Source organism: Staurois parvus, unplaced genomic scaffold (genome assembly GCF_062004578.1).
Source record: "Staurois parvus isolate SC_StPar_1 unplaced genomic scaffold, SC_StPar_1.0 ptg000644l, whole genome shotgun sequence".
Taxonomy (NCBI): Eukaryota; Metazoa; Chordata; class Amphibia; order Anura; family Ranidae; genus Staurois; species Staurois parvus.
The window spans coordinates 1,764,628-1,784,956 of record NW_028318440.1 but is presented as its reverse complement, the minus strand read 5'-3'; the positions used below and the strand labels follow the sequence as shown (position 1 = coordinate 1,784,956).

The following is a 20,329-nucleotide window of genomic DNA, read 5'->3' as shown; positions in this document are numbered from 1 at the left end:
ATTCAACCCCTTAAAGACTACCACTCTGAAGAACAGAGGTTCATACAGGTGCTTTCCATCAGGTATTGAAAACACCTGTGGATGTCACCGAGCAGCAATCAAGCATAATAAGCACCAATTAGGCAGCTTTAAAATGACTGTGATACTCAGCTCCTTCTAGACATTTACTGGTGTGGTTACAAACATGGTGAAGGCAAGAGAATGGTCCAGGAAGACAAGAGAAGAGGTGATTTCTCTTCACAGGAAGGGCAATGGCTATAAGAAGATTGCAAAGATGTTAAACATACCAAGAGACACCTTAGGAAGCATCATTCGCAAATTCAAGGCAAAGGGCACTGTTGAAACGCTACCTGGTCGTGGCAGAAAGAAGATGCTGACTTCGACTGCTGTGCGCTACCTGAAGCGTAGAGTGGAGAGAAGTCCCCGTGTGACTGCTGAGGAACTGAGAAAAGATTTGTCAGATGTGGGTACAGAAGTTTCAGCCCAGACAATAAGACGCACACTGCGTAATGAAGGCCTCCGTGCCAGAACTCCCAGGCGTACCCCCTTGCTGTCTCCAAAGAATAAGAAGAGTCGACTGCAGTATGCCAAAAGCCATGTGGACAAACCACAAAAGTTGTGGGATAGTGTTCTGTGGACTGATGAAACAAAATTAGAACTGTTTGGGCCCATGGATCAACGCTATGTTTGGAGGAGGAAGAACAAGGCCTATGATGAAAAGAACACCTTGCCTACTGTGAAGCATGGTGGAGGGTCAATCATGCTTTGGGGCTGTTTTGCTTCTGCAGGTACAGGGAAGCTTCAGCGTGTGCAAGGTACCATGAATTCTCTTCAGTACCAGGAGATATTGGATGGAAACGTGATGCAGTCCGTCACACACCTGAGGCTTGGGAGACGTTGGACCTTTCAACAGGACAATGATCCCAAGCATACCTCCAAGTCCACTAGAGCATGGTTGCAGAGGAAAGGCTGGAACATTTTGGAGTGGCCATCGCAGTCACCAGACTTAAATCCGATTGAGAACCTCTGGTGGGACTTAAAGAAAGCAGTTGCAGTGCGCAAGCCTAAGAATGTGACTGAACTGGAGGCCTTTGCCCATGAAGAATGGGCGAAGATACCCGTAGATCGCTGCAAGACACTTGTGTCAAGCTATGCTTCACGTTTAAAAGCTGTTATAACTGTAAAAGGATGCTGTACTAAGTACTAAGATTGAATGTCACTTGGGGGTTGAATAAAACTGATAATGCTGTGAGCACAGAAAAGACATTTGTGGTTATTTCATTATAACTGTTATGTTATATTTGTCTGACCTACAAGTGCCTCTTTAATGTAAATGTAAGCAAGATGACTGAATGATCAAAAGCAATGTCAAACTGGCCAAAACACTCAATTTCAGTGGGGGTTGAATAATTTTGGACACAACTGTATGCAAAGACATACATACATTTTTTTCAGTAAATCAGACCCTGTCAAATATTTACTTACTTTTAGAATCACGAAGCTTCAAAGTTGTGAAGCTACCTAGTGATCTCTTGCTATTACTGCTGTTAGGCTGTGGGACTGTAGCAGTATACATGCTTTTATACAAATCATGTCCCCAACAGCATTCATCCACAACTTAACAGATGGAAACCTATTTTAAGTAACAGGTGACAATTTATTTTCCCATTGCTATCCTGTTTAAATCTTCTAATGGAACTGTGTGTTGTTACACCAAAATTTTCCATCCCACTATTTCCTGAATGACCTATGGATAAAAAGAACTTCCGCATCATCAAGTCCTGAAACAAAAGAACTATGACTGATCGCAAATACAAGATTTTTCTTATGACCACAAATAAGGCATTTTTGCCCGTTTGGGAAAAAAATGGTTTCTGCGAATGTCAGACTTGTGTAATAAGATCCATTGTAACTGAAATCTGCCGGTTTATTAATGAGTTGTCATAATGAACATTGTCTTTTTCTTCCACAAAAAGGAACTTTGTGGACTGTGATTCATTTTTATTTGAGCACTGTACGATGGAAAATGTAGTCCCAGCCAGCAGGAATTCCACTATCACCACAGACAAAGGAAACTTCAAAATCCAGCATACCTGTAAGCAGAAGGGGTCATAAAAATTAAAAGCCCTTGAAACCAGGAGTCAGTAGAGAGAGGGACGCCGCTATGTGTAGAAGGGAAAGTCCTGTCTGAGAGAAAGACAAGGAGGAAAATACACTATACACTATGAAAATACATTACATGAGAGACAGTGTCTGTCAGTTCCGGAGAACTGAAAAAGTTGTTGAAATCTGTGGCCGTGCCGCTGTCCGCTGGGAATTATCCTGAGGCCTAGTACCTGGAGCTGCCAGACACCAAGACCTGCTGATTCCTGCTGTGACACCACCAACCCTAAGCCTAGCTAAAGGTTGCAACTGCATCGCAGGGCTACCGGTATCTGATCGCTGCTGAAGCTCACCTGGAATCGTTCCCATCTTAAAGGGTGCCCCTGTTCATCACTAGAGGAGACCTTCTACTACCAGTATCCTGGAGTCAGTGAGTGGATATTAACCCTTTGTGACATATTGACTGACCCTGTAGTGAAATTCATTGGAAGGCCATATTGTGCACTCTGTTAAAGGCATTCCCTATTACCCATTAACTTACTGCAACTGTCCTGCTCCTCAGACCTGTATCCCTGCACATCTGAGAGATATCTAATATTATACCTCTGATAATTATCCCTTTGCTGGACACTTCTCCACTGAGTGCTCTCAGGAAACCAGCGTTCTACAACTCGTTTCCTTGTTGCAGAATTTATTTCCTTTAGCGCGCCAACGTCTTCAAGAGCTCCAACGTGGCCAGCTGAAGACTTACTTTAAGGACTGACTTAGAGTACCTGTTATCCTACCTAGTCAAGAGTTTACAGTTACCTTGCAGTTATTGCATTATAGCCTAGGCCCTAGCCTCCTTACCGTAAGTGACTCTAGGCGACTTAGCTATTATTCTATTGATACCAAGTTCATTGTTGCCTTAAATTGCCTATTTCCAATGGGGAAAGCTACAGTTTATGCTGACCTTACCAGAACCTAAGGTGGCACTCCTATTACATTGTTTGATATTTGAAACTGTATATGTCAAAAAATGTTCCATACTGTAAATTCTGTCATTTTTGAGTACTCATATTCTCAATATATTTTGTCATTATACTCCATGGTTTCGAGTCTCATTCTAGGGTGACCCTTAGGCTCTAGCCAAAGGTTATCAGGTTGTGTCTATTGACATGCATACCTGAAATGCAGAGATCTTTGTAGAGGTCAAGGGTAGAACAAAAAAGGCCTGGATTGTTTCTTAGATACACAGATTATAACTGGACACTAACATTTACAGGTAAAGTTGATCCAGGGAATATCTGATTGCCTCTTGGGGGATCAGGAAGGATTGTTTTTCCCAGCAGGAGCAAATTGGATCGTGCTTTGCTGGGTTTTTTTTGCCTTCCTCTGGTTCAACTGTGGGCAGGGGCGGACTGACCATTTGGAAACTTGGGCACTGCCCGAGGGCCCAAGGTCAGTAGGGGGCCCCATGAGATGCCCCTGGTACCTTTTTCATAGGGTTTTTTGAGTTTGGGCAAAGACACAGGGGCCCCATTATCCCCTATTGCCCGGGGGCCCCATGAGTTGTCAGTCCGCCCCTGACTGTGGGTATAGGATTATAACTCTTTTTTTTTTTTTTATATGGTTGAACTGGATGGACTTTTGTCTTTTTTCAGCCAGACTAAATATGTAACTAATACAACCAGTGGCTCCTGAGGGAGTAGCGCTACACACACTAGTAAGCATATAAACAGAAAAAGCCATTGCATCACATACTGCTGGCCATGGTTTAAAGAACATGTAAACCCAACATTCACATTCCTGATATGTGCCTGCTGTACCATGTACTTATATGAAAAAATATCCTGTTATCTTTGTAATGCTTTCTTTGTGTGAAGTCCCCGGTGTTCTGTCAGTCCCTCTCCTATCCTATTAAAAATGACTCCATAAAGCAAGAGAACACAGTGTGGTCAGTTCTCTAGCTATGCTGGGAACTTCGATTGCTGTCCTCCAATGAAGAAACGTCTGTTGACACCCCCCTGCCCCCCCACACAGCCTTTTACTGAGAAGATCAGTGTTCTGCTGTTTCCCCTCCCCTAGCTCTTATGCAGCTGAGAACAGAGGTTATGTGATAACTTATAAAAAAGGGGGAAAAGTGTTTATAATGGGTTTTTTTTTTATATCTATACACAAATTTTTTGCCTTTCATTTCTATTTTAAACTGAATGGTTTGTTTTACAAGGTGAGGGTTTACTTATACTTTAACCTCTTGGCACTAGCCGCAAGCAAATGTGTGGCCTCCAGGCGTCTGGGCCTAGACTATGAGCGGCTGCACATTTGCGGTCTATTAAAAAAAAATGTGCTGAGAGCGCGCTCCCAGCGCACACGTCCAGTACTCATGGAAAGGTCCTGATCTCCTCTTTCGATTAGGACTTTTCCCGTCACATGACCCTAAAGCCCGCCCCGCCTGAAACCCTTAAAGGGCCAGGAGGCACTGGCACCAAGGGGTTAAGTGAAGGACAGTGTTTCCATCACATGGGTCTACCCTATTTTTTTACTACAGATTTTATAGTCTGCATGTGTGGACTTAAGCTGCCATCCATTCATTCAGCCACCTGTCATCTTCTGTGGGTAAAGTTTTTCACTCCAATCTCCTTGGACTATGGACCTATGGACTTTGGACTTTTATTTGATTTATTTTCATCTGTACACACATTAGGTTTCCATACAAAGGATATTTGCCTTATTATACATTTGGTATTTGCTTGCAAATCTTTCTGCTTTGATTACCTCTAATGAACTTGAGCTGAATATACTCTGGACTGGTATACTTTTGCTTGTGCGCATAGGATTTGGTATTTTAAGTTTTTATGTGTGAATTTCAGACAATATTTTTCTCAAGAGAATAGTAATCATCTTTACGCACTCTAACTGCATATTAGATCACATGCTTATGTTACATATTCTGTAGCTACAAATGTACAGATTTTTACTGATGAATATGGCACATATGGTAATATTAGAAGAGTAAACATGTAATGTACATTTGAAATGTTTCAATATATCTATTCAATAAATGCAAAAACTACCTGTTGATCTTGCAATAAATCTTGTGAGCTGATAAAGCTAGATATACAATTCTTACTGAATCAGCTGCAATTTGTTCTGTGGGTAACCCTTTCTGCACCACCTGGATTGACAATAGTTGATTTTTCAATCGGGCGGTAATATCACAGCCAAACAGAACTGGCATCCAATCAGATGCAGGCACTGATTGGGTATTCTGGCAGTCAAGATAGTGGAATTATGGGCTGACTGAAAGAAATATTTACAGTTTACAGGCAGCTTAATGTACTGTGCTCTTTGTCCCTGCTATTCATATCAGCTACAGTATATAATATATAGTATATAAAAGAGAATGAAAGAGGGAAGGTGAATCCTGTGTGAGAATGCTGCTCCTTCCATAGATACGGTACAGTGAGTGATAGTTGTCATCTTCGAAATCTAAAAAGACACCAACTTCTAAGGACTGGTGAGCTGCAATATATTACATTTTGGTTTTGTAGGTTTAGATGCACAGTTCTGTGCAAAAGTCTCAGAAAAATGGCAGCTCTGGACTGATGAGTCAAAATTAGAAATATTTGGCTGTAGCAGGAGGCAGTTAGTTCACCGAAGGACTGGAAGTACAATAATGAGTGTCTGCAGGCAACAGTAAAGTATGGTGGAGGTTACCTGCAAGTTTGGGTTGCATTTCTGCAAATAGAGTTGGAGAACTGGTCAGGATCAGTGGTGTCCTCGATGCTGAAAAATGCAGGCAGATATTTATCCATCATGCCATGTCATCAGAAAGTCATGTGATTGACCCCAAATTTATTTGACCCTCAAAGTAATGATTTGACCCTCAAAGAGCCATGATATCAACGTCAACGAGTTTGTCTGGGATTACATGACGAGGCAAAAGGATTTGAGGCAGCCTACATCCACGGTTGGTTCTCCAAGATATTTGGAAAACCTACCTGCCAACATCTTTCAAAACTTTGTGCAAGTGTACCTAGAAGAACTGATGCTTTTTTAAAGGCAAAGGGTGGTCACACCAACTATTGATTTGATTTGGATTTCGCTTTTGTTCATTGACTTTCAATTTTGTAAATTTATAAAATGAACTATTAACGCATCTATTTTTGAAAGAGTTTTTTATTTACAGCATTTTTTCACACCTGCCTAAATTAGGGGAATTTATCAAGGGAGTTACCAATAGAATCAGGAATTTTCTAAACCAGAACAAGAGAAGCAATTAAGTGTGTGAAAATATTTAGTAGTCTAGGAAAGGTAGTGGTTTCCTCTAAACAAAACTGGATCTTTGCTTTCATAGTCTTTGGTCTTTTTTAAAGATAATTCTTGCTAGAAATTGCAAAGATGAGACAGCAATACAATGAAGGCTTGAGAAAATAGAAATTGCAAATAAGTGACGGAAGAAAATGTCCTATGTCTGCAGCAGAATCACTTTGAAGTGGCTCTGAAGCTGTTGCCAAGTATTAAGTGCAGCCCTACCTGTCTACCATTGTAGTGAGCAAGCAAAGCCCTTTCACCTGGTTGTTTTGAATTGTATTCTCTCTTTCCTGCCTCACACACATTCCTATAAACCCAATACTGTGATTGGCTTAGGGCTCATTCAGACGTGTGCAGTGCTTACTGCCCTTGAAAACCAATCTGCAGTGGATCACTTTTCAGAGGCATTTGATAAGTAGTGAGGAGAAAATATATGTCCCCTCCTCACCACCTGCTTTAAATCTTAAAATGCTGATCCACTGCATCTCAATAGCAGTGCAGTTGCAGTGCTGTTCCAGTCATTTGAACGGATTGCTTTTGTTGGCAGTACAGTTTGATATGGAATTACATTGTTTTACTTTACATGACTTCATATGCATACCATTGATGTCCCTGATACATGGGCATGTAGCACAAAATGTTACAGTCTGCAGGCAGTAAGTAATAGAGAGAGAAGAAATAGATGATAAAGATGAGGGAATGGGCAACTAGGGCTTGGTACACATCCATGAATGTGCTGTTACTTTGCACCTGTCTGTTGAATTCCTCCCCAAGGTTAATGAACTTCTATCAAAATTAGTTGCACAGTAATTATCAATTGTATAGACCACAAGCACACTGGTAAAGCAGCAAAAGCAAATATTCATAACATTTTAGAAGAGTTACATCATTGCCAGATGACTAGAAGTTGACCTCTGATTGGTTGATGTGGGTTGCTACTGCAATATAATAAATGTTTGCTTTTGAGTTTAAAGCGAAGCTGCAACCAAAAGGGGAAGTTCCACTTTAAAGACTGCTCCCCATTAAGGATTGGCACCTTTGGGGGACAGAGAGGGAGCAGGTACCCGAATTTGACAGGTACCCGCTCCCACTTCCGCTCCGATTGCCTAGGCAATCGGAAGTGGAAGGTGTCCTCCCTTCCTCCCTCCCCGTAGTCTTTTGGTCCCAGAAGACTACAGGACCATTCAAGGAGCGCAGTGCTACTCGTGCATGCGCAGTGGGTACCCAGCTGTGAAGCCGCAAGCTATCACAGCTGGGTGCCCACACAGAAGATGCCGTGGGACAGAGGGACAGGTGAGTGTGTGTTTTTTAAAAGTCAGCAGCTACAGTTTTTGTAGCTGCTGACTTTTATTTTTTGACAGCGTGAGTGGAACTCCGCTTTAATGCCACTTTCCTGTTACGCTGACTACAGTTTTATATTATTAGTGCCAGTTTGGAACATCCAACCACTATGCACTACTAAAACCCAAATAAGGACACTGGGATTGGCCGAATATTGAGCTCAATAATATATATATATAAGTATGCATAAAGCAAATAGGTGTGCTGGCACAGCGCAATTCTCAGAATTAAGCCTAAAAAAGAAAGCCACATGTTCTGTATAGTGCGCACAAAGAACTGAATGATAATTACTGGTCCCACTGGAACTGTGTACACTCTGATTTGAACAGTTCCAAAATAAAACCGCTGGCATTTGGACATGAATTTTTCATATTCTCTTAAAAAATAAAGCAATGTTGATATATAACATGCAGCATAACAAAGAACAACAATTTACTGTTCTGTTAACATATCATTAAAAGATGATATCTGACCAGGATTGCCGATAGACGAATAAATCCCACACCACATGGCTTGTAAACGTATGCAGAGCAGCTGTCAGAGGATACTAAAGCCCCATGGCTGATTCTATTGTGCTTTTCCCAGTAAATTTATATTCAGACTTTTTGTCCATCTTGTACATCTTTGTCATTTTGAGGTATCAATTTCTGACCCAGACACCATGACATGCTAAGTGAGCACTGAGTGGTGTAACTTCCATATGAATATAAACAAATGTGGAGTGTGGCTCTACATACATTTCTTGCTACTTGAGTTCTGCAGTTAGCACTTTCTTTGCATCAGTAAGTGAACCCACATGAGTCATTTATGGTCTACAGCACAATTGGAGAGCTGGGGAAAACAATCCTACTGGGGATTCCTTCAGCTGTTTCTTACTGTATTTGGGCCCCAACTGTGGAAAGAGTTTTTTTCAAGGTAACTGAGTAGATCAGTTTTGTTTTGTGAAAGGTTCTGTTTATATTACTAGGCAATCTTTTCATTGTGTTAGATTTTTTTAATTATTTTTACATGCTAAGACAATGTGACGTATGAGTGTAAAACCATTACTAATTATTTCTTAAGCAATGTTTTCTCATGGTGGAGTGAGAGCCTTGCAGAGGACGACGCTCAGGCTGACCCCATGGAATCAGCAACGTGTGACAGTGTTGGCCAACACTGTCACTGGTTGCTGATTTCATGGGGTAGGTCTGAGCGGCATCCTTCTCTGCAAGGTTTTCTCATGCTTAGGTCACTGGCTTACAAATAGCAAGCTTTCTATTGTATCCAAATATTAAATATTATTTAGTAACAGTGTTTGTTATTTTTTTATGGTCTGTTGTAAAAAGTGTGTTGTTTATAGCCCTCTATAGCTCAAGATGAAATTTATATACACAAGTTAAAAACTCAGTGCAGTAAAGCAAATCCTTCTCAAGGAAATGCAGTACATGATAGATATAAAGTGTATGTTTAAAAATATATACACTTAAACCTATAATCATTACAATATCCCTTTAATATTCAAAACAAGGCAGTGGTCCTAGCTCAGAGTCACTACAGACTTTAGGTTGGATAGATGGGATGATAACTCCCTAAAGGCGACATCTTAGAGTTGCATCTTGGGCATCTGTTGTATGCCCAACCAAGATGAAAGTATGCAGCCCTGCTCTCCAATTTAAACTCCTACCAGTAGCCACTCACAGTGAGGATGATAACTATCCTAGGACAGCAATATATCTTCAAAATCACTGGGGAAAATTGGATAAATTAGAATCTCGCTATGATTAATGTAACCTTTTGTACAATAATAAACTTTAAGGAGTGTCCCACTGGCATGTTCTATGAAAGAGAGGTGCAAGCTGATATGAAATCCTGCTGATATGAAGTTGCATGCGGCAAAGGCATGAGAAACTGACACAGATGTCAGCCTCTTGGAAAAATAATAATAGAGCAAAAACACAATAAGCTAAAGAAAAACATACAACGATATTTTGTTTTAAAATGGCAGCAAAATAAGTCTTCAAACTCTACAGAAATCTTTATACTTTCCTTTGGTAGGCATATTTTCAACTATAAAATCTCACGCTAGATTTAGCCATGTATTTCAGGCAGGGCACCCAAGCTAGGCAAAACAGCCATTATAAGAAGCATTTTATAACATACAGGTGAAACTCGAAAAATTAGAATATCGTGCAAAATTTCATTTATTTCAGTAATGCAACTTAAAAAGGTGAAACTAATGTATGAGATAGACTCTTTACATGCAAAGCAAGATAGTTCAAGCTGTGATTTGTAATCATCACAATTATGACAAATCACGGCTTGAACTATCTTGCTTTGCATGTAATGAGTCTATGTCATATATTAGTTTCATCTTTTAAGTTGCATTACTGAAATAAATGATCTTTTGCATGATATTCTAATTTTTCAAGTTTCACCTGTATAATGAAGCTCAAATTCTAAGTCTTTTCTAATACAAATGCATACCTAATACATAATAATGATTACCTGAAGTTGTGGGCACTGTACACTTGAATGACTTAATAATGGGTATGCAAAAAAACAAAAAAATAAGGTATTTTAATAGCAATGGTGTTTGTCTTGTTTATAGTATGGGATATGGACTTCCTGGATCTTAGTAAACTAATGATAAAAGATAGAAAGTTTTTTCTTAAATAATATCACAAAAAAAATAACAAATTAGTGAATGATCAGTTTAGCTTGAATAAGGTATATGTTTGTTTCAATAGATAATCAACCTAATAATAACATTGAGTGTCACAACATGTTGAATTTATACTTGCAAGTAAATGCTCATCCATGATTGCTTGCTTGGCAATTTACCTCTGCTCTTCGTTATTACTTTTTATTGAAATGTCATTTGTTACAGGGGTTTTACATTTACAGAGGTTTTACATTTACGAGGGTTTAGGAGGAGCCTGCCCCTCATTTGCTATAATATACCTTATTTGACAACATACCTATCAATGCTGTATCACCGATGTTCACTATTACTCTGTTACCACCAAGAGATGTGAGCACTGAAGGTAATCCAGGTCCAAGTTCAGCAAAAAGCATTAACAGTCGCTCCACTCCAAACAGGTCCAAAGCAGGTTCTGCAGGAATGGTTTCAAAAATCACACCATGAAACAGAATATGATAATACTCTATTATACAATCATTTACAAATAATATTGAAAATTCTTGTCTTGAGCAGTTTTAACCACAATTTTGTATTTTTTTTTTTTGCTTGCCAAACTAAATATGTGGAACTGCATCATAGCCCTTTATGTAATATTCACAGCTTTGTTCAAACAATCCTGCCATATTGATTTGATAATAAGGGATTCAAAGAGGGTACTGATTACATTACTCTATGTAAAGTGTACCAAATGCTGCACACAAGATCAACACCTAAAGTGTGTGTAGCCCCAATCTGTAATTTTGGCAGGAGATTAAATATGCCTTGGTAATATTCCTTATTGTAAGATCTGATATCATAATTAGTACTAATAAATTATACAGTATCTAAATGATAACCAAAGCCAATTTTTGTTAAACACGTATTTTTTGTTGTCTGTACACCATTGGCAAAATGTACCCTAATTTCATGTTTTGTAGGCACAATAGATAAATCTATCCAAAGTGTGGTAAATCCTTGCTTAAGCTGGCCCTACATACAGTCAGGTCCATAAATATTGGGACATCAACACAATTCTAACATTTTTGGCTCTATACACCACCACAATGGATTTGAAATGAAACAAACAAGATGTGCTTTAACTGCAGAATGTCAGCTTTAATTTGAGGGTATTTACATCCAAATCAGGTGAACGGTGTAGGAAGTACAACAGTTTGCATATGTGCCTCCCACTTATTAAGGAACCAAAAGTAATGGGACAGAATAATAATCATAAATCAAACTTTCACTTTTTAATACTTGGTTGCAAATCCTTTGCAGTCAATTACAGCCTGAAGTCTGGAATGCATAGACATCACCAGACGCTGGGTTTCATCCCTGGTGATGCTCTGCCAGGCCTCTACTGCAACTGTCTTCAGTTCCTGCTTGTTCTTGGGGCATTTTCCCTTCAGTTTTGTCTTCAGCAAGTGAAATGCATGCTCAATCAGATTCAGAACAGGTGATTGACTTGGCCATTGCATAATATTCCACTTCTTTCCCTTAAAAAACTCTTTGGTTGCTTTTGCAGTATGCTTTGGGTCATTGTCCATCTGCACTGTGAAGCGGCGTCCAATGAGTTCTGAAGCATTTGGCTGAATATGAGCAGATAATATTGCCCGAAACACTTCAGAATTCATCCTGCTGCTTTTGTCAGCAGTCACATCATCAATAAATACAAGAGAACCAGTTCCATTGGCAGCCATACATGCCCACGCCATGACACTACCACCACCATGCTGCACTGATGAGGTGGTATGCTTAGGATCATGAGCAGTTCCTTTCCTTCTCCATACTCTCTCTTCCCATCACTCTGGTACAAGTTGATCTTGGTCTCATCTGTCCATAGGATGTTGTTCCAGAACTTTGAAGGCTTTTTTAGATGTCGTTTGGCAAACTCTAATCTGGCCTTCCTGTTTTTGAGGCTCACCAATGGTTTACATCTTGTGGTGAACCTTCTGTATTCACTCTGGTGAAGTCTTCTCTTGATTATTGACTTTGACACACATACACCTACCTCCTGGAGAGTGTTCTTGATCTGGCCAACTGTTGTGAAGGGTGTTTTCTTCACCAGGGAAAGAATTCTTCGGTCATCCACCACAGTTGTTTTCCGTGGTCTTCCGGGTCTTTTGGTGTTGCTGAGCTCACCGATGCGTTCCTTCTTTTTAAGAATGTTCCAAACAGTTGTTTTGGCCACGCCTAATGTTTTTGCTATCTCTCTGATGGGTTTGTTTTGTTTTTTCAGCCTAATGATGGCTTGCTTCACTGATAGTGACAGCTCTTTGGATCTCATCTTGAGAGTTGACAGCAACAGATTCCAAATGCAAATAGCACACTTGAAATGAACTCTGGACCTTGTATCTGCTCATTGTAATTGGGATAATGAGGAAATAACACACACCTGGCCATGGAACGGCTGAGAAGCCAATTGTCCCATTACTTTTGGTCCCTTAATAAGTGGGAGGCACATATGCAAACTGTTGTAATTCCTACACCGTTCACCTGATTTGGATGTAAATACCCTCAAATTAAAGCTGACAGTCTGCAGTTAAAGCACATCTTGTTTGTTTCATTTCAAATCCATTGTGGTGGTGTATAGAGCCAAAAATGTTAGAATTGTGTCGATGTCCCAATATTTATGGACCTGACTGTATATACATATATTCCTTTCAGTCTGCAGAGTGAATTAAAAAAAAATCTAACATGTCCTGCCAGGTCTAAAAATACTTGACACTGCTTGCATTTGCTTCAGTGTTGCCTCTGGTTTGGCCAACATTTTTCCACCTGGCTCCTTTGATGTTTCAATCAAGGGATATTGGGCAGGAGGAAGCTGACAGTGCCATCCACAAAGCAAATTTTAGCTGGTTCATCAGGAACAGCAGTCACTGCAGCAGGCATTCCCGTTGAAAGATTTTCCCCCTATTCCTGTTCTGGTGACAAGACAAAATTTTTAATTTTTTGTTAACAATGGTCACCAAACCAAATAGACAAGGTAAATTTGCCCAGCAAGGACAAATACAGCAAAAAAAAATCTTCATAAACCAAAAATGAAAATGTTTGGGCTTTAGATACATTAATTCCATGTAAAAGTGTTTACTATGCTTGTTAATTAAAATGCAGTGTAAAGTGCAAAGTGTGTGGGCCTATAGGAACTACACAAAGTTCATAACCGATCTGTGTGTACATAACCCCATTATAGCAAGAACCTACCTGAACCCATGGTCCACTCTAGACTTGCTCTTTTTATCCCAGGTACTGGCTACCACAGCCTGTCTCCACTCTTAGTCAAAAGTATGAAAAATAAAAGTAGTATTCCAGAACGTACAGTACCTTTTCTTTCTGTGTTTAATTTATCAAAAACATAATTGCATACATTAATTTCTCTACCCGACACCAACCTTCCTTGCTGCGGTTCACCATTGCTGGAGACGTCAATCTTTGCAGTCCTTTTTTTGACAAAATAACACAGAAAGAAGAGCTACATTCTGGAGTGCAGCTTATATTTTTTCACACATAACCCCAGTACTACTAAAGTCTAACTGAACTTTGCTCATACTGACTGCACATTATACTGCTTGGATAAATAAACCTGCATACATGAAGCACTGTCCCTATATGATGGATTTTAGAAAGTGTGATGGCTATGTTAAGTACAGTTTGTTGGTAAAATAGCACCTAAAAATCAATTTTATGATTAAATGTGTAGATACCTATGACTTGAAGCTGGGTCGATTCTGATACCTCTCCATGTATATTAGCTGCTTTGCACGTATACAGTCCCTGATCGGTATATGTTATATTTGCCAGGAACAAAGATGCATCACTGTGGTGGGGCACGTGGTGTAATCTGCTTTTATTTCGAAACCAAGTCACATCAGCCTCTGGAAGACCTGTGGAAACAAAATTTGTACGAATAAAACATTACTTTACTTTACAAAATATACATTAGCCATTGGATTTTTCATTTGCCTTAGTAAGACTTCTTTTGTGTTGCCCCAGAGTTTCCAGACTCAAACTTTTGTTTTCAAACTGTCATTTTCCAGTTCAAGTTATGAAGTGTTTTGTGTCAAATATGAAGCAAATCAAATGGGAGTAGGGAGGGGCTTTAATGAGAGGTGTTTGGCATGTACTGGAACTGAAGTTGTTCAAGTATGATATACTGCAGCCAAGCTTTGTGTAAGAAACTAATAAAAAAAGCAAGATAACTTTGCCTGTTACTCTGGATCTACTGATCATTTTGATATGCAGTTTTCGCTGAAAGTAATCTCTGCTTATACACTTTGTCTTCCTACTCTTGGTTTGAATCACTCAGAATTTGACAGGCTTACTTTGATCCTATCAGTCATTTTAAACTTTTAGTCCTTACTGAGAACAGGCATCACAATATGCCTGCTATTGTTAACCACAAAAACCACCACTTTGTTATTATAAGTTTGCGTATTTTTATGATAGATGGATGAAGACTAAGCCTCACCATCTATCATAAAAATACCAGCACCCTCCCTGGATAGGGTAATGACATTGAGCGTGGTCAGTATGTTTGTTATCCACATACCACCACAAGTGCTCATTTGTTGCCAATGTACTGTCACAACTATCTGTTGGTTGTGTGTAAATATCTCTGATTGCCCATTAGTTGTTTATGCATTTCCACATATGCATGTTGCCCATGTTCTTTGACCACACATTGTCAGGAGTGCCAATGTGCTATATGTATTTTGCCATAAATGCCTGTGTGTTGGCTGCATGCTGCAACATTTCCCCCTGTATTACCAAAACTTAGGCTCCGATCACAGAATCAGATTGCACATGTGGTTCCATGTGTTTCTTTTTCTTGCATGTAGGGCAGTTGATTCATTTTGATTGGCTGCCTAGGCGCAAGAAACACTGAAAAGAAGTTCCTTACCCTTTTGAGAAATCACGCCACCCCAAAACACATATGCTTTGGCGCATGCAAAATGTGAAATTGGTGTGCCATTAAGAATTAATGGTGCATATACAAAAGGGCAGCACGTTTCTGTGCATTGTGGAAAAGCCCGCAATCTCTCAACACACAAATGTAAACCTAGTCTTTGTACTATGTTACTAAGTGTGTAAGGCCAAGTCACCCTTGTGACCTCCCACCTTCCAAGCAACCTGATTGATTCTTTAATGTGAGCCTCAGCAACCTTTTGGGTGGCTTGGAAGCTGTGATGATATCTAGAGACTTTATGTGCGTCCAGTAGTCAGCACCGCAGGTACTTGCCGGCTGTGCAGAGAGCCACGAATAGCTGTGGCCGCTGGTGATCTGTCATGAAAGTGAAAAGGGCTGGTGACTGCACCTAGCTGCTTACAGACGCAGCAGGAATCACAAGATTTCTGCTACTACAATTCACACTGGCTTTAATCGCCACTATGAATGTAGCCTTATAGGAGAGATCAAGATCAGCTGATATCATCTGATAACTATGTTTCTAACTATGTTTAGAACTTCTGACAAGAGGTTTTCACTAAAAGTGAAATGTCTTCTTTTGCATTTTATCATCATATAGTCAATAAAGTAACCTATTGTGGGTGAAACATGGGGGCTTTAATTGTTGACCCCTTTCTGAAAATACTAGCTCTCTGGCTGACGTGACTCACAAGCTTCCATAGTTTCTCATTGTTCTGCAACAAATATCCAGTTCCAAAAATTCACAGTACAGCCAGACATCTTATTTTGAATACTTATTGGACTCATCTAGAACCCTTTTAAGGAAAGTAACTAACACTACTGGCAGTACTGAAGCAAAATGTAGTTTTCACAAGGAAAGATAGCCAATTCCCAGATTTGGTTGCTTTTATCATAGATTTCCTTTAAAGCAGATCTAAACCCAAAAAGAAAATATAATATTGTGCAGCTTATCATTTCAGCCTTAGTTTTGCTTTTCAGACTTTGCCCCCTTTATGCTTACTTTGTAATCCTGTGAATAACACACTTACTGTCCTAGGTGGGTACATTGACTTCTCCATTGGTGTCTATGGATAGAATCATGCTGCGGACTTTGATGTAAAAGGGAACACTGCAGATTGTAATATAAAGGGTGAACTCTGATGTAAGAGGGTCTCTGGTCAACAGAGCCCCCCCCCCCTTACATCAGAGTCCTCCTTTACATCAAAATCTGCAGGGTTCCCCCTTACAGTTCAAGGGGGAACTCTGTGGACCCTGACATAAAGGGAAACTCTGATGTAAGGGGGACACTATGGACTTTTATGTAAAGGGGAACTCTGATATAAGATGGTCTCTGGTCACCCTCCCCCCCCCCTTACATCACAGTTAGCAGATTTCCCCTTTACATCAGGGTCTGCAGTGTTCCCTTTTACATCAGAGTTCCCCTTTACATCAGGGTCCGCAGAGGTCCCCTTGCACTGTGGGGCGCTAGTGTGAAAGGAGCCGAATTCATTATGGGCAACAACCAGGGCATTTCATTAGGGCAAGGCACACACACTTTGCTCTATATCTCTTTTATTGACTGTACCTTTTCTGAGAATTATCTGCAGACTCGATGAATGGAGGATGGATGGAGGATCCCTCACTCACTGTACTGTTGTTCCTGAGTGTTCATCCCTCTCACTCTCTCTATCTCGCTCTCTCCAGATGGGTGCCCCTTTATGAAGTGTGCCTGTAGGCACATGCCTACACTTCCTATTGGGAAATCTGGCCCTGCATTACATAGGAGCTGATAGGATTCACAGGAAGCAACAAGGACATGATATTTCTGGTAAGATTAACATATGTTTTCTTACTTGCTGAAGATGTTCTTAGCCTAAAAATTAAACCTATTGCAACCACCACATCTGGGCCGGTAAGCTGCAACATATTCTATTTTAATTAAGACTTTTTAAGTAATTTTTAAAGGGTTGGAAAAGTATTCCTGCTAAATAGTGCACTAAAGAGTACTTCTATACATGTTAAAACTGCTTTGCTCATATCAGCTGGTAATCAGAATTTAATGGACCAATTAACCTTGTAGGTAGGACGAGGACCTTTCTAATATTTATGGGCAACTAGTACATGCTAATGGCTGACAATAGGCCCATTTTGTACTATTTTACACTTTGATATGTGATGTAGCCCTTTTTGAATATGCAAACCACTAGTGCAGTGGTACGTATCACCAAGGTACCACATCCCAAATTATATGAAAATCCATTTGTATTATAAAACAAAATTCTGTAGGTACCATATACAGATTTATACTGTTAAAATCTTGGAATTGTATTAACCCCTTCAAGCCAACAGTGCGCATGTACTATATGCAGCCCTACAGAACTGGGATTTCCGTGGGGCCGCATATATGCATATCGGTGTTCGTACTGTAATGTGTTCCCAGCCCAGGTCCTGAACTAATGATAGGGACCCAGAACTCCTGGTTCCAAGTCATTGCTGTGGTAGCCTCTGATTGGCAACAGTGTTGTAAAACTCATTCAAAATGATTTGGATACAAAAGTAGTCTCTTACAGCTTTCCAGCTTCTAGCAGATACATTTTTTACCATATGCAACTTCATCAGGAAGAGGTACGCAGGTGGGATACACCATATGTCGCCTGGGGCTACTCCTAGGAGCAGAAATGTGGAATCCTGAATACATCTTTTTTTGTTCTCTTCTATGGGGCAATATATATTGTTTGATGCATCCATCCTGAATCAGATGTGGAGTCTCAAAGTGGTGGTGAGATAGTCCAGCAATTCCTCCTGAACTACATATGTTTTCTAATACATTGTTGTAATTTTTATATTTTTGCCTTGATACAGCACACTTCTTGTAGTTTAAACCTCTTCCTGATGAAGCTGAGTATGATGAAACATGTCAATGTATCTAGTAGTAGCCAGAAAACTTGAAAAGACAACTTTCGTATCCAAACCATTTTTAATGATATTTTCCAACACTATTATTTAATAACATGTCAAGATTTTAACATTATAAACTGTGTCTGTATATGGCACCTACAAAATCCTGTTTTATATTACAAATGGATTTGCTTTTTATAAATGCTTTACATGTTCTGATGCAATAGCTACACATTTTATCTTCCACTTAATCACCACTAGGTGGCAAAAGAGTATTGTTATGTCTGTTTTCATAGTAAAAGGGATGTGGTCATTTTTCCATTTAGAGCTCATCAATTCTAATTAACTAATAGTAGAAATAACGGTGATTACAATCCATTCTGTAGAAAATATGCGTTAATACTTAATTCCAAGCATTGATTTTCTTTTTTAGTTTTGAAAAGAATAGGGAAGACTTCCTGTCCTTGTGATATCAGGTCAATAAATGGGGGGTGCTGTTGTCACTTGCACAGGAAGACACAGACAACAGGAACTGTCAGAACTTCCAAATTACCCTCATATAACTAAACATGTATTAGGAATGTGTTTTCTATGAAGGGCTTCCCATCACTAATTGTGCTACCATGAAGTGAGGGAAAAGTGATTGTATAATCTCCTTTAGATTTTCTATCAGCTATGTAATGAAAGGGCCTTCTGGACTGTACACAAATGAACTTGTTTGGGTTTTTCCTCATATTACATAGCTTGGTAAATTAGGGCATTGCGCATTCAGATTGTAGGGTCTATAGTCACCCTTACAAGCAGGGGCGGACAACTCATGGGGCCCACGGGCAATAGGGGATCATGGGGCAACTGTGTCCTTGGCCAAACTCAAAAAAGCCTATGAAAAAGGTACCAGGGGCATCTCATGGGGCCCCCTACTGACCCCGTGCCCTCAGGCAGTGCCCGCGTTTCCAAATGGTCAGTCCACCCCTGCTTACAAGTGATTGCTGAATTTAACCACGATTATGCTACAAGGTAAGGCTTGAATCCAATTACGTAGATTTCCCCTGCACCAGTCACCATGCCTGATCAATAGCAACAGATCCTGGTGGCCATGCAAGTAATTTGCTTATCTTTCATGCAACAACTATGTGGGTCCAATGCAGGGCTATGGTCCCTGCATTGGTCTTGATACTGTTAGAGCAGCTTAGATCGACAGAGTGTTGTGGCGAAGACACTTCTTGTACCAGTCTAGCAGTACAGCAGAGCAGAGGACTAGGTAAGTTAAAGTGGAAATCCAGGATTGATTTGCTTAAGCCTTAAACAGCTCCCACCCACTTTCTATTGTCCACCTATTCTAACAATGCTGTAAAAGGAAGATGCTTATACTTACCTATTCTGAGGGCACTCTGGTCTGGTCATGTGATCTTCCCAACTGCCAGCTTTTTGGTAGAGGAGAGATTGCAGTGTCTGTGCAGCGATGTCACCCATAGGCTTACTATGGGATATCGGTTTTCAACTGTCCCTCATGTGACCGGACCGGGGCATCCTCAGAAGAGGAACATATACAGTAAGCATCTTTCTTTTACAGGGTATATAGAAGAGAATTTAAAAGATAGCAGTTCCTGGACTTCCATTACCACTTGGCAACTGCGCTATTGAGAATGACGGTTACAGTGCAGTTGTCCAGTCCTGGGAGGGCATCATATGACATTCTCCCAGAAAGCGCCCTCCTGCGCACCCCCAGCGGCACGCACCCGGCGATCTCCTTGATCACTGTGTCCTGCAGACACAGGTGATCACGTGACGTGGTAAAAGGCCAATCACAGTGGCCTTTTACCACGTGATCAGCTGTGTCCAATGACACAGCAGATCACAATGTAAATACAGTTGCTGGTTATCGGCTGCACTTTCCTCACGCTGTCACAGCATGAGGAAAGTACTGCCGATAACCGGCAATTGTCAGAGAACCGATCGGCACTGATTATCAGGGCACTGATGATCAGTGCCCTGATGATCAGTGTCCAGCAGTGCCACCCACCTGTGCCCAGCAGTGCCACCCACCTGTGCCCATCATTGCCCTGCAGAGCCACCCAGCAGTGCCACACACCTGTGCCCATCAGTGCCTAGCAGTGCCACACACC

General features: G+C 40.4%; 1 protein-coding gene across 2 annotated transcripts in view; it reads right to left on the bottom strand.

Moving 5' to 3' along the window:
• Nucleotides 1-20,329, bottom strand: part of ADAMTSL1 (ADAMTS like 1) — a 453,013-nt gene that overhangs the window by 74,906 nt on the left and 357,778 nt on the right. For both annotated transcript variants that reach the window (XM_089693959.1, XM_089693958.1), the window contains exons 22-23: nucleotides 14,104-14,283; nucleotides 10,698-10,832 (exon numbers count right to left, since the gene is read on the bottom strand). In XM_089693959.1, the coding sequence (XP_089550085.1) occupies nucleotides 10,698-10,832; nucleotides 14,104-14,283 (315 nt within the window). The remainder of the gene's footprint in view (nucleotides 1-10,697; nucleotides 10,833-14,103; nucleotides 14,284-20,329) is intronic.